Source organism: Eurosta solidaginis, chromosome 4 (genome assembly GCF_040869045.1).
Source record: "Eurosta solidaginis isolate ZX-2024a chromosome 4, ASM4086904v1, whole genome shotgun sequence".
Taxonomy (NCBI): domain Eukaryota; kingdom Metazoa; phylum Arthropoda; class Insecta; order Diptera; family Tephritidae; genus Eurosta; species Eurosta solidaginis.
In genome coordinates this window covers 161865965-161887739 of record NC_090322.1, presented here as the reverse complement: position 1 = coordinate 161887739, position 21775 = coordinate 161865965, and the positions used below count along the sequence as shown (strand labels likewise).

At 35.3% G+C, this 21775-nt stretch overlaps 1 protein-coding gene and 1 long non-coding RNA gene across 2 annotated transcripts in view; one reads left to right on the top strand and one right to left on the bottom strand.

Annotated features, from left to right (window-relative positions):
- LOC137250559 (uncharacterized) overlaps positions 1–21775 on the bottom strand; it is a 552581-nt gene that overhangs the window by 487794 nt on the left and 43012 nt on the right. The window lies entirely within an intron of this gene.
- On the top strand, positions 586–19879 carry LOC137247739 (uncharacterized). Its single transcript, XM_067778697.1, has 4 exons — positions 586–613; positions 13560–13898; positions 17402–17433; positions 19505–19879. The coding sequence occupies exons 1-4, from the start codon at positions 586–588 to the stop codon at positions 19853–19855; spliced, it is 750 nt and encodes a 249-aa protein (XP_067634798.1). The 3' UTR covers positions 19856–19879.

Sequence of the window (21775 nt, the reverse complement as noted above, 5' to 3'; positions counted from 1 at the left end):
GTTTAATTTCACCAGCACCATCTTTGCACACGTCTGTTCTCTTTGAATATCAAACTTCAACCCTTTTAAATTCCTTAAAAGTGTACTTTATTTTTCGTGTCTTAACGCGCTAAATTTTTCTTGCCAAAAAAAATCTTCCGCAAGAATGCCGTTCTCGTTTCTTATTTACTTTTTTTTTTTGTAAAGTCAAACGCTGTAGCGGCGCTTGCACTGTACGTATATATTTTTGTATGTTTGTAACTCCGTTCGTTGCTGCAGTTGAACACTTGCACTTGTCTCACTGCCGTTGCTATGGTACTCTGCTAGCGATCGCTGTACATATGTGCCCGTATGTATACCGTGTGATTACATACATATACGCACAAACGAATGCTTCGAACGAGGGTTGAAATTTTGATGCGCTATTTACTTTCCGTTGTCGCTATGCGTTTTTTTTTCGTTTGTAGGCGGAATGAATCCTTCTTCTGAACTGTAAACGTCGATTTATTTTGACATGTAAATTATGTATTTAGAATTTTTTAAAGAGAATATATGTATTGACAAAGTTGAATTATTTAAAATTGTATGTATGAATATTTGTGCCGAATGGTATTACGCGATGATGGACAAATGCGTATGCTCGCCGTCGCTGCTAAATATTGCTAAATAAATTTATGAAATCATTTGTATTATATAAAATTTGTTTGACATATCAGATTTGCCAATATTATTTCAGTCCTGCTACTTTTAACGCATTTATAACATTTAAGAAGTAAGAAACATTATTAATGCTTACATTAATACGTGTTTCATTTATTTTCATTGAGGAATAAGTTCGTAAAAATAAAAAGCCCGTTTTTATAAAGTGCATGTGAAGCTCCATAGATAAAATGAGTAATAGAAGGAACATTGGTTTATATATTACATTTTTAGAATGAAAATCTCCTGCTAAAAAAGTAATAGAATGAACATTGGTTTGTACATTACATTTTTAAAATGAAACTCTCCTGCTAAAGAAGGAGCAAAACCTAACTAAATTTTATCATTTTCGTACTTAACTACAATCCCTTTTGTGATTCAGGATTTCGGCCAAATTTTGAAAAAACTCCGAACATCAATTCCTTCATTATATGACATTCGACTGCCTAGTCCACTGCCTTCCACTCTATTCGCAACATAAGCTCTATTTAAGCTGCCAAACTATATAGTAAACAATAATATCAACTAACTCTCAACTGTCTGTGACATAAGTAAAAATTTTGAATAAACATAATTACCGCGCCGGTGTTGCATTTCCTTATTCTAATTTCATTACAATGCAAAATTTGATTAAAAGCTGTGTCGTTTGGGATTCTTTTTAAATTAGAAAAATATAGTCAACTAAACGTCTAACCCATCCTACGGAACATTTTCACGTTTGTCATGATCTGGAGTTGCTGTATGCATATGGTTATGGTCCTTTTCCCGGAACGGTCATAAGGTCAAACGGGTATTTCAAAAATGGTCATAAAGCAAATCTAATAAAGATCATAAAATCAATTTACCTCATTATCATTTGAAGTGGTCATAAGGCCAATTGATCTTATGACCATTTGAAGTGGTGATAACGTCGACTGACCTTATATAACCACACCGCAGATTTAAAGTCTAAAAAAGTATAAAAATTAAATTAAGCTGAAAAAATTTATCGTTGGGTTTTTGTTTGAACATTTCGCACACCAAGATAAACAGGGAGCTAAGTCAAAAACTGAAATTTTGAAGCTAAGTTTATTTCCGGGATCACTAACTCGATACCTACCGTTCTGTATACTCTATTAATTATAAGCTTCAGAGAGGGATTGGTAAAAACTTAAAATTGCATTGGAGTAAAGAAAAAAGTCAATCAGTGTTTGCCTTTGTCATTGTGAATTTTTTTAGTTGATAGCGGTTTCGTTTAAGGTGTGCACTTTGTGATCTAGTGACTTCTTTTGTGATTGAAATTGGAATACTGGGCAAACTTGTGTAATTTTGTAAAAACTAAATTTCTAGACCTACAAAGATATGTTGACACGTCGAAATTCACAAATATTTGGTACTCACACCCTAATCCTATTTTCATACAGACGGCTTATTGAATAATAAATGCAATTTTCTACATAAGACGCTTATTGAGCTCAATCTTCCCTACAAAATTCGAATCTATTATTATTTCATTAGTAGCTAATCGAATGCCTAATGAAGTCAAAAGCACAATGCAACTCTGTTGGCAGCGTTCCGCTTCCGTTTCCGCTTCTTAGTTTTTGTTGTGTTCAGTGCTTAAAAATGTCATTTGTCAAAGCAAATGTCATTGTCTGCATGGCGGAACGATACAAGGTGGCCGCATCGAACAGCTGATTATAACCTTTTTTATTTGATTTGATACATCAACTACCGGCGCAGTACGATTTTGACATTTGTCTATCGAATTTACAAGTACATGGAATTTTTTTTGTTTGTAGGTATGTCACCATGCTCCCACCTTGTATCGTTCCGCCATGATTGTCTGTCACATCCTTCATACTAATCGAGCAGTTACTTCTGTGTGGAAGCAAACAATTTACGATTTCATTAGCAGGTGAAATGAGATCATTAAGTTTCTGTGTGAAAACAGTATAATATTCATTCATCCGTAGGCTTCATGAAATTAATATGACAGGAAATAATTCCATGCATTCTATATTTTCTACACATTAAAGTTCACACGAATTACACTCACCACTTGTATCTATCAATCAGATTTAGCTCACGGCTTTTTGTTTTCCTCCTTTATAGTTGTTGATTTCAATGTTTCCAATAAATATATTTCAGCTTTGTCTTTTTGTGTCATGTGCATATGTATATTTGCTTTCTCCCTTTATGTTCAAATCATAGTTATTGCCTTTGTACACTCTCAGATGGTTGTTTGATTTTATTTGCATTTTTACTTTGTGGTTCACTTGCTTTGTTCTGCTTTAGATCAGGCAAGCTCACCCATGGGCTAACTGAGCTTTGCAGTGAGTGGTTCGCTTTCAATGAATACGTATGAAATTGTCAAAATAACAACCCGAAAGTTTATCTCAATAAGTTAGTATTTTAATAACGCATATAAGGTCATATCAATCTCAAATAGACCATCAACAAGCTGACCGAACCTTGTTAGTGCGGTTCCAGTCCTTGCAAGTCCTCTATCGAGCAAACTCAAATTATACGCTTACATGCCAACCTAATATAAACGCACGCAAGTAATTTTCTGTCAAAAATGTCTCATGCACATACAACTTGTATGAGATCAACCCAAATTGAATTTGCTGCGTGAAAACCCAACTCGATTTCCAATTTTTGTTCTGCGTGACATTTAGATTTGACGTTTGCACACATGTTTTACATTGTCGCAACACATGCTTATTTGGGTTAGGGCAAAAAACGCCGGTTGCTTGCGTGCGCTAAAAAACGCAGTGCGGTTTTATTAGGTTGGCTTGTTAGTCTTCAAGAATATTTATAGAGAGATAATTGGAACGAGTTGCGTTGATTCAAACAATTGAGAAAAGAATATTAATCTATTGCTGAGGCATGGCGGAACGACACAAGGTGGCAGCATGGTGACATACCTACAAACATAAATAAAAACCATGTATTTTGTTTTTGTAAATTCGATGGACAAATGTCAAAATCGTACTGCACCGGAAGTTGATGTATCAAATCAAATAAAAAAAAGTTTAAAATCAGCTGTTCCATGCTGCAACCTTGTATCGTTCCGCCATGTGCAGAGGTGTCCTCTCAAGCTTCGTAGATCATCGGAAAACTATTCGACATATAGCATGGCTGAACGATACAAGGTGGCAGCATGGTGACATACCTACAAACATAAATAAAAGTTCCATGTACTTTGTTTTTGTAAATTCGATAGACAAATATCAAAATCGTACTGCGCCGGAAGTTGATGTATCAAATCAAATAAAAAAAGTTTATAATCAGCTGCCCCGTGCTGCCACCTTGTGTCGTTCCGCCATGACATATAGTGTGAGCGCATCTTTGCACATTCAGCCAAGCAAGCAGTCAATCAGTTTTCGCTTGTACCTCAAGCCATTAGTTACTATCATAGTGTACAAGTACAAGTGTGTTGACTTCTTTCTGACAGGCACTCGCTTAAGTGAGCATAACGGGAAAATCTGGGTTGCCATTTTTGTTTCGGTTGAAAACGGTCAATTAGGGTTCTGTGCAGAGACGTAAAAGATTGAAACAGGGTTTATGTAGTCATAAAAGTGTTGCTCCTGTTCCACAGCATTTTAATTTAATATCATGGCGAAAAGCGTTCAGATCAGAGTTATTGATTGTCATTAAAAGTTGAATTCATTACGCAGGGTGACTCCTTTAAGTCTAAAAAGCAGAGAAAACGTAGAGTTTTTCAAATTATTGTGAAAAATCTTTTACACCCCTATTATGAATTTTCATACGATACACGATTGTTAGCGTATCGTAAAAAATTAGCTTTCATATTGCGATTTCCACACGCCCGATAGATGTACTATTGTGAATGACAGCAGAGTTTTGTTTACAAATTATTGTGAATCTATACGAAAAAGATAGCAAAACAAAATGTAAATTCTAAAAATTCAATTGTTTTGTACGTAAAAGTGGCAAAAGTTTTTAAAAGCTGTAATAATAACATGTTTTCTGCAACCTCTGTTGCCTTTTATATAAAATCAAATGAACAAATTGACAAAACTCGCATAAAGGCCATAGAAAGAACATGGAGAGATGCTTCCAATCTTCTTAAAATGAAATCTACACTGTAAGTACTTCACATACTACATAGAAGTAAAAAAATAAATTTCAGAGTATGTCTTAACAGAAATAGAAGGCAGTTTGCGCGCCCGTAAAAATAGATCATCCATCCCAAATATTTTGAAAGTTTGGGCCACTTTAAGGTTTGTTGCCAGGGTGTTGCAACAGAGCTTTGGGAATGAGGCTTTAGTTAGATTCTCTTGGATTTTTAATTTTATATTTACTTTTATTTAAATAGATCCCGACGTATCGTGCAAAAATTTATCAACGATAGCTAACGTAGAAAATTGAACAGTTGAGATAGTAAGCGTATGGCAATACCACGATAAACGGTAACGATCGGGTTTCACACGTTAGAATTTATTTCATAATACGGTATAACAGATTGCAAGCGTTTATCCTGTATCGTATGAGTTCATAATAGGGGTGTTAATTTCAATTTCTGTACCCAAGTTCACTATATTTGTGTAACACAAGAATCTGGAGGTCAATTATTTAACTATGAAAAACTGACAAATGTACACTTATTGAAAACTCATTTGCACACACAATTTACACTTTGAATTTAGTTGTGTTTTTATGCACAAAATTTTGAAACTAAAAACTAAATTTTCATTTGTCAGAAAAAAAAAAGAAAAAACGGCCTAATGTCAAAAACCCTATCTAAATACAAACTGGCTTGTTTGTTTTTAATGAACTACGTTGTATTTTTCTTGTATTTCGTTAGTTCTTTTAAATATAGTTCACACACTTACACCTGTACTAAAACCTTATGGGCTCCCTCGACAAAAAATATAAGAGAAAATACAAAAAATACATAGAAAATGAAGTAGTGTCATATAGGAGTTTGATTTGTTTGCACTTACAGCACCATTTTATTGGCAGGAGACTTTCACAGCTACAAAAATGAAGGCGGATTTACACAGACGCTTGTGTTGTGTTGCATTCATTAATTCATCTGTCGGGCGAAGTATCGAAAAATTTACATAAATGCTTTGGTTGCGTGCCTACGCTTTGAAAACGCCATACGAAAAACAATGAAACGCCGTACGTTCGTTATCCTTGTTTTGAAGCGACCAAAGCGTTTATATAATTTTGCCCTTACGCATTTGTGTAAACAGCCTTAGAAGTGAAAGTTTTCCATGTTACACGTGTGGCGCTTTATATTTTGACTCTAATTTAAATAAATTTTGCTTTCCGTATGTTTCCGCTTTATTGCAGGCTACAAATCTTCTAGTATTCTTATTTCGCGGAAATATATCCAACTACTTCATCTGTAAATACTACAAAGTTTTATTAAACTATCAAATGCAACTCAGCTTGAAGTACTCTTACGTACCAAAAATACAACTCTAGACCTGAGATTTGCATCAGGTGAGCGAGGCGGTTTGTAGTTTTGACGTTTATCGCTTAGTTGACACACTTGTATAGGTACACTATGGTTACTATATAGTTTGGCAGCTTAAGTAGAGGTTATGTTGCGAATAGAGTGGAAGGCAGTGGACTAGGCCATATATGAATGGATTTGCAACTCTTTGTTTCGAGAGAGCGCTGTCAAAACGCACATTTTTTATAACAGTTATCAATGATGCCACTCCAAACAAAAATGAATAGGTCTGAAAATGGGGATTTTTGACATACATTTCGGCGATTATAGTTTCAGTCATTTAATAAAATGATTGTCGTAAAATATTTATTTCCTTAAAGTTATTTTACAATAATACGACTAGTTAGAGTTAAATATAAACAAATCTAAGTAAAATTTACATTTCGATTAAATTAATTAGTCAAATATTGTAACGCATTTAACTCGCAGTGAAAATCATATATTCTTTTGAAATTTCAGTAAATCGGACCTATGATATAATAGTTAACATTATTTAATGGATAGGGCTTATCCTGCATGTCTGGCGTTCCAGGTTCTGTGATCAAAATGGACTGGTTGCATCGGGAGTTCATATTTACAAAACCTATTTTTAGTGATAACTTTTTAATGGGAAATAATATTTACCCTCCGCCTTCGAACTAATAATACTTACACTAAAACAAGTATTTTTATCCTTTTTCTCATAATTTTTGAACGGTATTCTACAGTTGTAGGTCAAACTAAAGTTATCAAAATTTTTGGCACGTTTTTCGTTTTGGCTGGCACATTTTTTTTTTGGCACCCGCTTCAGCTGGCGCGAGGGATTTATCTGTGATTGTTGCCAGCAACAACTAGGAGATAAATCCCTCGTGAGAGCGAAAATATGAGAGCGTAAGCAAAAGATTCGTATCAATCTAATCTATGGACTAGGCAGTCGAATGTCATATAATGAAGAAATGGTGTTCGGAGTTTTTTCAAAATTAAATAAAAAAATGATAAAAGCTTTAATATAAATAAAACTATTGTTTTAATAACAATAAAAACGCCTTATATATTCTATATACATAAATTCGTAAGGATTATCTCACTTTAAAATTTGAGTTAAATAAAGTTTTTTTTGGAAACTGAGTCGAGAACTGTGCGTGTGAATGTGCGAATTTTCACCGATCAGCTGTTAGTTGCGCTACTTGGTAAAATTTACAATGCCTCAAGCAGTAAAGATCTCATGCGCAAAATTTTATGCAAACAAATTTTCCTCGTACACATATATTACTTTAAAGTAAGTTGGCTTTGTAATCAAAGCTCTGCGGTTGTAGTGCACCTATTTGAACGACATATATGATTTCATCAGCTGAAATAATTATTTACGCTCACTCCACATGTATCATTATTCTCTTTTGTTAAGTAGTAGCTGAACAATCAAAGTAGCAACATGTAACGAGCCTATTGTTCGCAGAAATTTTTTATTGTTTAATGTTACCAAACATATTTTTATTTTTTGTTAAGCTAAAGCAACATAATAATATTTTTCTATATATTTTCCAATTTTTTTTGAGTGGCATTTAACTTGCGTGCATACATCTATCCCCTGTGCTCGTTAATCGACGACTGATTTTATTCTTACCAGAACAACCACAATTTCAATATTGGTGACCATTGTTCCATTAGTACCATTCTTTGCGTATTGAACTTGAGTTCGCGAGAGCCTCGCATACATATTGTAACGAATATTAGCAGCACTAAGGGATACTATCATCTCTAAGCCGATGCTAAGAGGTGACTTTATGCACATCAATAATTCAATCATTATGTCTACACATATGTACGTACACGCAGCGGAGAAGTAACGCACAAATACATGCATATATCTTATCTGAGGTGCTCATATGAGAGGGCAATAATTTGTGCAAGTATTACTCACGCGCATATGAGAAGCTATAAACGTAGTTGTGGCTGGTGATTTTGTAGCTGATAACTAACTAGTAAGTTCTGGAACGGAAAAGCCTAGAAGCATGCAACGAGGAAACCAGACAGTATAAAAGGCGACAACAGTAGAGGCGCGATAATCAGTTTTGATTAAGCACGCTATCTGTCAAGCAATAGAAGTGTTATTTTGAAAATAGTGTAATAAAGACCATTTTGCAAAATCGAATATTGGAGTTATTTATTCAACAGTTTAGTGATTCGAACTTGAGTAGAAGATTTGAAATAAGCGGAATTGCAGTAAATTCGTTACAATATGTATATCCAAGAGGACTCATTAGCTCCGTTATTTTATACTTCTGAGCTCCTCTGTTATAGATGGCAAATTCAATTCATTGTCAATGTGGCAGCTCACAATTCAGTTGACATAAATAATGAAATATGGATGAGTGGACTTCGTTGTTCATTTGCATTTGGCACTTGGTTTGAGTTTAGTGAATATGCAAATATCTACATATCCACCTACATAGAGAACCGCATATTTCATAGGGATGAATGAGCAAAAAGGATTCGGGATAATTTGAATGTATCTAATATATGGATATCCAATACAAAACGTTTTCCCCACAGCGAAATTCTTGGCACTCCTATAGGGCCAACAATCAACGTCAGTGTAGGAAAAGGTTTCTGTTAATCGGGATATCAAAAAAAAATATATCCAAGTAGTTGCTATAAAATTAACAAACTATTCATATTTTTATGAAGAATATTCCCAGAGTGATGGACTCATTGCAGTTTTATCATAAAGTTTCCTCCTACTTTTGATTTTTAACTTTAGATATTATTTAGCTTGTACCTACTTGAGCAGGTGCAAGGCGCTCAATATATGGTGAAATCTACAACACACACACGAAGGTGACTTGATTTACGGACTTCCAGCGAGTTAGAAGGGTTAGATTATACCCGCAGTAGGTATGACTGACGTAAGAGTCGACTAAAATACCAAACTGATTCAAGAGGCGCAAACTGTGCAGCGCAACCATTTCAAGGGGTTGCTGGCGCAATATATAGCTTCCCCAACCCAATTGTCAACCTCACCTACCCATGGCGAATACTGTTTCTCTAAAAGCCGAGGCTCTGGCGACCCCAAGTTCCTTATGGATCTAGGGGGTGGGAGGGCTTTATGCCATAGAAGGTTTCATGTGGTCATATTAATCGTTCCCGAGATGGTCAGGCTAGAACCTTAATGGTGCTTGTTACTGGAACGTACCGGATCTGCATCCGGCAAAGGACCATCAACATCGATAACATTCCCCAAGGCCGTCGAAGAATGTCCTTATCGCTACAACAACAACAACAGTTGATTTACGGCTCACACAACCAAACATCTTTCCGCTAAATCGCTGAATTTGCGTTTGTTCATAGAAATGCTGGTTGCAATTTGAAAATTTTTATAACTTAAGTCTAAAATATTTCAGAAATGGATGAGCTAGATTTTATTTTAAGTAGCGCCTAAGTGTAAGTTCACCATGCTTGAAATTTCATACATGGGTATCTTTTTGGTCAGGCTAAGGTTTGAAACACCTTTCTTCCCGGAAAGTGGACCAGTATATGAAAAATCTCATTTTAAGTGCGATTTTCTTCAAATCTGGTTCGACGGTACCTCCTAGAACAGGTTAATATTTGAGCTTTTAGTTTTTGAAACTTGATATATGGGATACTTTTTGTTCCGGAAAGTAAAACAGGAACCGACCTGTTCAAAACAGTTTAGAGGAAAAATTGTTTGAAAGGGACAAGTAAGGTAGAGGGCGTAAGGAGAGATGGAAATCGACCACTGGATAAAGATAAAAAAGCAAAAGGATGAAGTAAGAAAAAGAGATGAAGTGGAAGAAAACGCGACAGAAAGGATATGGGACGTGCCGGGTACAAAGTGATAGTTTTTACATTATGAATATTTTATTATGAAAAACTAAGGATATGTCGAAGGGTAGAAGGGTATTAAAAGTCGCGTTTTGCATTCGATATCAATAAACCGTAGGCGAAAATGAAAAAATTTGCCTCTTTAAAAAACAATTCACAAAAAACAAAAAAATGGCAATTGGGGCGGGAACCATAGTGTCTGCATTTATAGCCTTCAGGCGCTTTTCAACCTAGCGAACAGAATCAAATCTAAGCTAGGCTTCCTGCATTTCAGAAGAGCAGCTTATCGAAATCTAATATAATTCTGAGACTTAATTTGCTTTAGCATTTAGCATATTTTAGAATGGAGACGATAGCGATTGTTGGGATCTGATGGCAGGTTACATTCTTCGAAGTGCCGTGGCGCAGTGGTAGCGTACTCCGCCTACCACAGAGAAGATCTTGGGCTCAAGTCCCGGCAGAACAACATCAAAAATTTAGAGAATTTTTTTTTCAATTAGAAAAAAGTTTTTCTAATCGGGATTGCCCCTCGGCAGTGATTTGGTAAACACACTAAATGTATTTTTCCACGAATAGCTTTTCAGTGAAAATTCAGCCTTGTAGTTGCCGTTAGAAGTCGGCACAAAAATATGAAGGTTCCGTCCGGACAATTCGTAGGAGCGCATGCTGGAAGAGAACGTTATCGCGCCAAGTCATTGTTTTTTATTTATTTCTAACTCTGGAATTTGGAAAAACAGATCAGGAAAATATCTGATCTTTCTCGGTGATGCCAATAAGGTCCATTTCGAAGTTGGAGACATCAATTACCTAGAAAATGGCCTAAATTAAAAAATTATTCTCTTTGTTAACTTGACTCCCCCCTCACTTAAAGTAAGTTTTTGCTGTTGTTGTGTTAACAGTGCACAGCCGCATTCAATTGGTTTGACCACTCACATATTGTCATCAAAGTGCTCTAACGAGAGTTCCAGGAGGAAACTAGCACTTTGAACAGGGGTGGATCATAGTGAAGTTGCTTTTAGAGCCGTAGGTTCCACATTACAATTGAAAAGATGATTAGGGACACATCGCATGCAGGACATATAACGTATGTCGTTAGTCTTCGACTTTAACGATAGCAATCGCAGCAAACAACAACAATAGCGGTATTCGCCCATCATTTGTTTAAATTTTTTGTTTGACCACAGACTTCTTTATTTGTAGACAGCTCTGCATATAATGTTTTCAAAATACATGTGTTAACAAACCGCATTTTCTGAATTATCTGCTTTATGTCAGTTTCTCTGGAGACTACCTTCAAAACTTTTCCTTAGTTCATATCTACACAATTGTAGATATGCATATGTGTAAAAAGTAAGTATTATAAAGATAATATGCACAATCGTATTTTTTTATTCACAAGTTGACATTTGCTTCTGTTAGAAGTTTGGTCATTCTTTGCTTAGCTCTTCTAAGTATTCGCCTTTCTCTTTATCTTATAAGCACCCGAGTAAGAGTATCTGAATGGTTGCTTCCGGTTGATGGCTTATATATTGTGACATGTGTTATTTATATATGCTTACAGCTCTTTTGAATCCTTTCAAGCTTCAATTCCGAGTTTGCGAAGTTTTTGTTAAGCAAAACACATTTTTACACCCAGCTGTACTTGTACACAGGGTATTATAAATTTGATTGGATAACGGTTGGTTGTACAGGTATAAAGGAATCGAGATAGATATAGGCTTCCATATATCAAAATCATCAGTATCGAAATAAAATTTGATTGAGCCATGTCCGTCCGTCCTCTCTCCGTTAACACGATAACTTGAGTAAATATTGATATATCTTCACCAAATTTGGTACACGAGTTTATCTCGACCCAGAATAGATTGGCATTGAGCGAAATCGGATGATAACCACGCCCACTTTTTATATATATAACAGTTTGGAAAACACAAAAAACCTGATTATTTAGTAAATAATACACCTAGAATAATGAAATATGACGTGTGCACTGATAAAAATTAAAAAAAAAAATTGTAAATGGGCGTGGCACCGCCCACTTGTGATAAAATCAATTTTACAAATATTATTAATCATAAATCAAAAATCGTTAAACCTATCGTAATAAAATTCGGCAGAGAAGTTGCCTTTACTATAGGGAATGCTATGAAGAAAAATTTACGAAATCGGTTAAGGACCACGCCTACTTTTATATAAAAGATTTTTAAAAGGGTCGTGGACGAATAACATAAGCTATATCTTTGCAAAAAAGAGCTTTATAGCAATGGTATTTAATTTCCCAAGTGGATTTATAACAACTTCAAATTAAAAAAAATGGGCGTGGCACCGCCCCTTTAATGACTAAGCAATTTTCTATGTTTCCAGAGCCATAACTCGAAGAAAAATTAACGGATCGTAATAAAATTGGGTACATAAATTGTTCCTATAGTAGAAAATATTTCTAGTAAAAATGGACGGGATCGCTTAAAGGCCATGGCAAATTAGATATAAAACAAGTTTAAAAGGGTCGTAGATTAGAATAATAAGCAATAACTTAGCAAAAAATAGTTTTGAATCAATTATGTTTCACTTATCAGGTTTTATTGTAAAAGGGAAGGGGAGACATTTTTTTAAACGGGCGGTACCACGTGTTATGTAGAAAAGAGATTTACCTGAAATGAAATGTGCAATTGAAGCTCACGCTGAGAATATAATATTCGGTTACACCCGAAATTAGACATCTTTACTTGTTATTATTTCCTATTAGATACTTTAATATAGATGTGTCAAAATCCTGATATCGTATCACCTGAAAGAAGGCAATCGCGAAAATCAGTTCATTTTGTAATATTTCCTTCTTCTGTCCATTCTGAAAAATATACCAAAAGCACTTTTCTTAAAAATCGTTTAATTTTTATTCCTTTGGTGAAGTATTTGCTATCTTCGGGGTGTTGATTTATGTCAGAACTGTCCCGTAAATATGTGCGTTGCAAAAGTTCGCTTTAGACAATTTTGACACTATTAGAGTTGCCACTTTTCAAGGGAAGGAGTAACTCTATTAAGGTTTTACCTAATATTTATATTGCAAACAAAAAAAGAAACAAAAAAAAAAAACGCTGTTTATCGAGAATCTAAAAATATTGTGACGAATATTAGCAACACTGAGGGATACTATCATCTCTAAGCCAACACTAAGCAGTGACTTGTATGCACATCAATAAATCAATCATTATGGCTATACATATGTCCATACAAGCTACGGAGAGCAACCCACAAACACATGCATATATCTGAGATACTCTCAAAAGTATGCAATCATTTGTGGAAGTATCACTCACATATACACGCGCATGGGCTACGAGAGAAGCCATAAAATCGTGCATCTGTAGTTATAGCTGAGAAATATATAGCTGCTAACTAAGTAGTAAATTCTAGAAATAGAAGCGCCTAGAAATATGTCAACGAAGAAAATCAAACAGTATAAATACAGCAACAGTTGAGTCACGACAAGTCAGTTTGACTTAAGCACGCTATCTGTCGAGAAATAGTAGTATTGTGAAGTACTTGCAGGAGAGCCGTGGAATGAATACAAAATAAACTCGAACTTCAGGCACGACAGCGAGAGGCAATGGAATTGACGTGGAAGAGTATGTCTTTTATCCCGATGTGGAAGAATCAACAACAAAAATTGAAGAGAAAAGCGAAACATCGCAGACAGTCACCAGTACAGACTTGGACATGAGTTTGGCTGCAATATCTGCACAAACATCGACAGTGGCATCAATGTCGTTGCAAATGTCATCTCAACTGGAAGAACAGAAAACATATATGGCATCCCAACTAGAATCCCAGGAGAACCGTATAACATCTAAGATGGAAACTCAACTTGAAGAACAGAAGACATGTATGACAAATCAGTTGGCTGAGCAGTTGAAAGCACAAGAAACGCGTATTTCAGAAATGTCGACACAGATTAAATGCAAGATGGAAGCACAAGAGGAGCGCTTATCATTGCAGGTGGTACAAATATCTTCGCAGTTAGAAGCACAGAATACAAAAATTGTACAGCTCGAGGACAAAATGGATGCCAAGATAGAAGCTTTGAGAGGTCGCATACAGGAGTTGCAAATAAATCGCCCAACAGTTTCAGCGAGTAATCCAAAGGTAAAGACACCACCCTTTAATGGTTCTGTTCCTTTTCAGGTCTTTAAGCTACAGTTTAAGAAGACCGCAGCAGTGAACAACTGGAATGCTGAAGATCAAGTTGCAGCTCTATTCTAGGCATTGAAAAGGCCTGCCATGGAAATCTTACAGACTATTCCAGAGTACGGACAGAACAGTTATGACGCATTGATAGCTGCTGTAGAACGACATTACGGAAGCGAGCATATGAAACAGATATATCAAATTGAGTTGCAAAATCGCTACCAAAAAGCGAATGGAATGAGACTTTGCAGGAGTTTTCTTCGGATGTCGAAAGACTGGCCCATCTAGCAAATGCGGACGCACCCGTGGAATATACCGAGAAGGTAAAAATCCAGAGCTTCATAAATGGCATACGAGATGTGGAAACGAAACGAGCTACATTTGCGTATCCAAAACTAACATTTGCTGAAACGGTATCGCATGCACTGACTCAGGAAACAGCCTCACTTTTGAGTAGGCCAGCGTACAAAGCTCATCGCGTGGAAGTGAAAAGGCTAGACTGGGTAGGCACAATTTTGGAAGCACTGAAGGGGTTACAACAGAAAAATGCCAGAGTTCAAGTGCGGTAACCCAAGTCACATTGCACGTCATTGCAGCACCGGTCCTGGTAGTTCCAACTTGGATGGCCGTAAACGCAAAGCGGGAGGAGATGAGCAAGAGCGTGCGAGATGTAAAAATCGACAGCTAGCTCCAGCTGTTGAATGTCCTGTGATATCTGTCTCGCAAATTGGAAGAACATCGAGTAGTCTTAACGTCAGAGGAAATGTGGTTAGCAAAGAACGTGTACTGACTGTCGATACGGGCGCATCTCACTCCTTAATCCGATCTGATTTAGTCAACAGGGGATTAAAGCCATTACCTGGAGTAAGGTTGGGTACGGTCACTGGCGAATATAACCAAGTCCGGGGAGAAGTGATCTGTGAAGTCTTAATTGGGAAGGTTATGGTATTACACAAATTCGTTGTGGCGGAGATTGTTGATGAAGTCATATTGGGAGTGGACTTCTTAGTTAACCATGACATCAAGATCAATATAAGCACACTTTTTTCGAATAAATCGGTCACTGGTTCACTTCCTGGCAAAAAAAAATTTCGTAAATATTTAGCTTGATAAAAAGGTAACCGAACAGAATGTTAACCCTTCATTAGGCACGTGGTCTACAAGTACGTAGGCCATATCTTTTCAAAGTCGTGTAACTCTTTAAATTTTTCTCTTAAATTACGTAAGCTTTTTAATAGCTGCATAAAATTAATTCCTTTATCCAATTCATTGCATCTCATCCCTAAATTTTCTATTTAAGGAAACCAGGTCCAATTTGCAAGTTCGTATTCGTTCCAGCAATATCAGCAAAATTTTGCCGGGTAAAAAAGGCAATGCGCGCAATGTTGACACAGAAATTGAATGCCTGAATTTATTTGTGATTGATTCGGTTATAAGAATAATAACCGTTTCCACAAATTTATATATTCAAAAAGTACGGGTTAACTTTCAAGAAGATAGAATGAATCAAGTTGCAAGACAAACCGATGATACCGAAATTCGCACTTTCATTTGCATTTTGTTTTTGACTGGCGCTCTTAGAAGCTCCATAAAAAATCTTCATAAAATTTGGGATAATTCTCAAGGAAAGGGGGTTGAATCGTGCTACCTAGTTATGAGCGGGAATCGGTTTCGATTTCTGATAAGATGGCTGCGATTTGATAACTTCAATACAAGGCAGCAGAGGAGAGCAATTGAAACTAAACTTTTTGAAGTATTCCTGGTCAACTTTCAAAGTAAGTTTATAGGTAGTTAGTTTCTTACTGTTAAGCAATAAATTCCTAGTAACCAAGTTTGGAATCAAAACATTCGCAATGGTGGATGCAAAAACTTGTTATACTTTTAATTTGGAAACTAATGTGGGAACTCAGCCGGACAGACAATGCAAACTTAGCAATAGTGAGGAAGAGGTAACTCTTCGATTGGTAGAGCGAGTTGCAGGAACTAATCGCAATATTACTGGTGACATTTGGTTCAGTAGTTTATCGTTGGTCAATAATTTGCTAAAGAAAAATTTTACATATTTAGGAACTGTGAGAAAAAAAAACCGTCAAGGTCCTAAAGAATTTCTTCCCAAGAAGAATCGTGAAGAAAAGTCAAGTATTTGTATAAGTGTCGGTACAATTTTCTTGGCAACCAAAAATACTGCCCGAAAAAAGTTTTAGGACTAATAAAAACATTCTTGTAAATCATCCATTATTTATAAGAAAAAAACACTTATGAATTGCAATAAATGTTAAAAAATACATACATTAACGTTTTTATTGAATTTACAGAACATACACAATAATTTTGGCCAAAATACTAGTTTACATTCCTCATATTGAATCACAGAATATACATATGAAGTATTATCAAAAAACCAAAATGAATAACACTTTTAGTCATAATATTAAAATTGTGTACGATTGTAGACCACGTGCCTTACGATGGGTTAAGCAATTTGCACCATAAATACGACTTTTTAGAATACACACATAAAATTTCATCAAAATCATTCCAGTCGTTTAGGAGTTCAGTCACAGACTCATGTACAGCAGAAATAAATATCTTAAGATACAAAATTATTTAACATATTTTGATAAATTTAAAAAAATTGCTATTATTTTCGGTACCTGCTTTTGGAAGATTGATGTCTTCTAATAATATTGTTTATATTGGAATTAGTTTAACAAAATGTTAAGCTAATATAAGCTGCTGAAGGCAACGACACTTCCACCACAGCTGGGAAACAAGTGCAAATGAAGTTGAGATGATAAAATCTGGCATATAACATCACAACAACAGCATAATACAAAAATAAATAAATATGTTTGTAGCTTTGTTTATGTTTCGAGATTTGTCATTATCTATATATATTTTTTTTGTTCACTGTGAAACGCCTCTTGTTTGCTAGTCTTCTTAATTTAATGATAGGTTATAGCATGTGAAGTTGATGAATGACCCGAGGAATAGTCATGAAACAAGGTCAGATGCGTGTGAGCTACCCTAATGTATGGTTAATTTCGTGGTAGCTTACATATTTACTTTCAATTTGACATGCATGGGTTTTCTTAAGTTTTTGTGCATCAATATTTTTAATCAATTTGACTTACCAATGTCAATGTTAATGCGTTTAGTTTCAATAGTTTTTACATTTTTCTGGCTTTTGTATAAAAGCAGAGACCAAACTTTGTTTAATTATCATACTAAATTCAGTATTCACAGAATTAACAAAACGAAACGCAACAACTAAAATGGTTAGTGAAACGTGAAAATTTTATAAAATTCAGAAATTAAAACAAAAAGTAGAAACTTTAAAGTAATGGGCGAAATATTACCGAAAAGAAAAAATATATTGCTTTAAAATAGTATAATTAAGGGAAAGTGTAATTAATACTGGTTTTATTAGAACCGAATCATAATAATAATTCCCAACGGGATTTAACTCTCAAAAGCCCGCGCAACCGAAACGAGGCGCATTCGCATGACGTACGAATTTAAAATTTTTTTTTTGCTGAGTCGTTGAAAAGCAGGGATTTGTTAAACGTGGAGATCTGAAACTGCTTAGCTCCAGAGAATTTTTAAACTCGTCAGCTAAGTAAAATACCAATAAGGCTGGATCTAGTACTGCTGTATAGCGAATAATAAAGAGAATTTTAAAGAAAAATTAGTGGAATAAATGAGTTACTTTTTATTAAAAGAGCAAAGTGTAGATTGTTTAATGTTATAGCGTTTTCTTTTCTTAATAGAGTGACTCCTACCATTGAAAAATGTCAAATTTTATAATGCATTGAAAGAACATAAATGGCTACCCCGTTTATCAGCTGATTCTCACAAACGCGTTGTCAATAATAATAAAAATTCATTAGCAATTATATCCTTCATTTCAAATTAGATTGCAGAAGTCCTCATTTAACTCAAAATTGCTTCAACATTGTTTCAGAAAATGAGCCTTAAAATGTCTAACTGCCCAGAAGGAACAGTACAGGTTTTGCTTAGTAGAGACTGACTGACTGAGACGCATTCGCATGACGTACGAATTTTTAATTTTTTTTGCTGAGTCGTTGAAAAGCAGGGATTTGTTAAACGTGGAGATCTGAACCTGCTTAGCTCCAGAGAATTTTTAAACTCGTCAGCTAAGTAAAATACCAATAAGGCTGGATCTAGTACTGCTGTATAGCGAATAATAAAGAGAATTTTAAAGAAAAATTAGTGGAATAAATGAGTTACTTTTTATTAAAAGAGCAAAGTGTAGATTGTTTAATGTTATAGCGTTTTCTTTTCTTAATAGAGTAACTCCTACCATTGAAAAATGTCAAATTTTATAGTGCATTGAAAGAACATAAATGGCTACCCCGTTTATCAGCTGATTCTCACAAACGCGTTGTCAATAATAATAAAAATTCATTAGCAATTATTGCCTTCATTTCAAATTAGATTGCAGAAGTGCTCATTTAACTCAAAATTGCTTCAACATTGTTTCAGAAAATGAGTCTTAAAATGTCTAACTGGCCAAGAAGGAACAGTAAAGGTTTTGCTTAGTAGAGACTGACTAGAAGCCAAACCGTTCAATAATTTGATCATAGAAATGGCAACAAACATCTCTCTAAGACTGGCGTAGGAAAATTAATATGTTTTAGCGTATAAGTATAAGGGATACGTTATACAAGGAATCCAATTGAAAAAGTAAAAAAATCTTTTTGAATTGATTGTAACCTATTTTAAGAACTTGAATACGCATTCATTCCAGACTATCGAGCCATATTCTACTATGGGTTTAAACAATGTTGAAAAAGAGTTTTCATAACCATCGCTTTAGGACTGCTAACACACTTATAAAGAACATCAAATGAAAAATGAAGCAGCCAAAAGTTTAATTCTTATATGAATAGATTTAAAAATGTCTAGAAGAATTATGTTTTTAAGGTACACTCTGTGAGTTAACCTGACATGAGTAATTGAACTCATATATTTTTGAAAATTTTTTTTTATTTAAGCGCCTCATTCTCTATTACGAAACGAACGTCCGTTTCGCTTTAGAGACTAATTGCTGGTGTATTTTCACTATGCTAAACGATAGCAACAATTCATTTAACACTTGCTTTCGCCTTTCTGTTTGACATAAAGTAAGAAACGTAAAGGCCGAACGAAAATGATAGAGAATACCATTGCTAGACGAAATCGTTTGGAGGCGAATCGTTCATCTGAGATATCGTTCACAATACAGAATGAAGCCCTAACACTGCGATAACTTGCCCAAGTGGGCCTAAGTTGTGCAAGCAATTGAAGCAAATACTGTAAAAACTTTAAAATTCGTTTTTTTTTCAGCAACTTTTCATCACCATATTGGCCCTAATAGCCTATGTTTCGGCAGACGTTTCCCACTTGGGTGGTGGTGGTGGCGGTTATCCATCGCATATGCAGCCACAACAACAATATTTACCTCCTTCGGCGCCAGAACCTCAGCAGCAATATTTGCCGCCATCTCAACCTCAGCAACAATATTTGCCTCCTTCACCACCTCAACCTCAATATATACCACCAGCACCACAGCAACAGTACTTACCTCCATCTGCCCCGGCACCTGCCCCAGAATACTTGCCGCCTGTTGACACGCCTGTCTCGCAAGATGGTTATCATTATAGATCAGTTAAGAAATATCGTTTCAGAAGTCATTAATTTATGTGGCGGCAAAAAATTGGGAGGAACTATTGAAACAACGCTTAATGTACTAACAATTTTTTAACTATTTTGTAATCTTTTTTTGTATATAAAAATTTATGCAATGAAATAAATAAAAAAACAATTATTATTAAAATAAAAGTAGAGATTATTAGAGGGGTTATGAAACTGACCGCTTTCACTAAAAGTCTTTTAACCGACTAGGAAATTTTAGACGTTGCGGAACAAGGTACTCCAGTTGTAGCTTCCTATTGATAACTGATGCCAGTCGAGAATACAAATTATAAGATGAAGATTAATGAACCTTGCTTCGACAGCGTCCGTAAAGTATATGTAGTGTTCATAACTTGTTCAATTTAAAACTTGTTAAAAAATATATAACATAATTTAGTAGTTTTTTGTTAAAAATCAAATTGTTAAAAAAAGAAAAATTGAGCTTCTTGAGCTTCAATGTGCTTGCATGGACATTTTTTGAGCATAGAATTCACGTATGCTATGTTAACTGCTTGAATCACTGATGACCTGATATGAAACTTTTCGCTCTCTGAGAGCGCGTGAAAAAGTGTGTTTTTTTTAATATTGGCCATAGATGCCATCATGCTCAAAACCAAATTTGGGCATTTCAGAATATTTTTGGGGTATTTTACATGTGAAAGTTTAATTTATGATTTTCACCGAAAATTTGCTCACAATTGTCAACTGGGATATCAAAAAACTCGAATTGATGTCAGGATTACAAACCCGAAGAAAAAAATAACTCTTTTCCACCCGTGGAAAATTTATCTGAGACAAGACCTTTCATCGGAGGGCTGCACACAAAACGAGTTTTGGTAGCGACGTTCGATTGGTAAAAAAGTTAGCTTCTTGGCCTTCGCATTGATGTAGGAGAGTTAGAGGTTCTGGAAGGGTAATGTTTTGAGAAAAAGTAGGAATAAGAGGTTATGAGGAAGAACGAGAATAGCATTAAGATAAATTATGAGCAATAGTGAGAGTTTGACTAAATTAGAGTGCCAGCAGGGCAAACAACATGAAAAGGGGGAAGATTTACGGAAGAATGAAAGGTATTGGAAAATCTATTTTGGCCGATTAAATTAGAAAAAACAGAAGGAAGAGGAAACAAGGGAGTAGAAAATGAGAGACAGATAAGAGGCACGTAGAAATATAGAGATACTCAGAACAATGTTTGTCGGGTTGATCATAAGGTTGTAAGTATTTTATGTTGTTTTACATATTGGGTTGACAAGAATTGTACAAAGTAAACATTTAATAAGCTAAAAACTTCCTTTTTGTCAACAAGTAAATCAAAAAGTCTCATTTTTGCCAAGGTATTTTCGATCGGTTTTTAGTTAGTTATAAATATTTTAAACTTTCTGGGTCTGAAAGGTTATAGCGCAAATGAAACTCGTTTAGTCCACCTTATGGTGCGAAGTTTCGCCAATTTTCCTTGGCCCTTTCAAGGGCAAACTCTGATTTTTTGAAGCATCATTGTTGTAAAACCTCTGTCGCTATATATTTTAACACCATTCACCTTGTTGTTGTTGTAGAATTGATTCTCCACATACAATAGGTGCGATCAGTCACAAATTGTCATCAAAATCCTTTAACGGGAGTCCTGGGAAACTTGCAGTTACAACAGAGTTGGACCAAAAATATGGGTATTAGAGACGTAGGTTTCACAGGGCAAATGAAAAGATGGTTGGTGTTACAGCATTGACCTCTTTCTGTTAAATGAGCCTACCTCTTGGCAATTGTCGTAGACCGTCAATCCCGGGTGTTCGTATTTCAGATACGCATCTTCATAGTATGGTTCCAAATCGTTGGTTGTCTCATGGCCGTCAACGACCTGTTTCCATATTCCTTAGTTGTAGACAATATTATACATTCAAGACAAAGTCATTCAGTTTAGTTGACTAAAGC

Coding starts and splice junctions, on each gene's coding strand:
- LOC137247739 (XM_067778697.1), top strand. CDS start 586: ATGGTATTACGCGATGATGGACAAATGC. Junction 614..13,559: donor ACGCGATGATGGACAAATGC/GTATGCTCGCCG, acceptor CTCGAACTTCAG/GCACGACAGCGAGAGGCAAT. Junction 13,899..17,401: donor GTTGAAAGCACAAGAAACGC/GTATTTCAGAAA, acceptor CAGTATTCACAG/AATTAACAAAACGAAACGCA.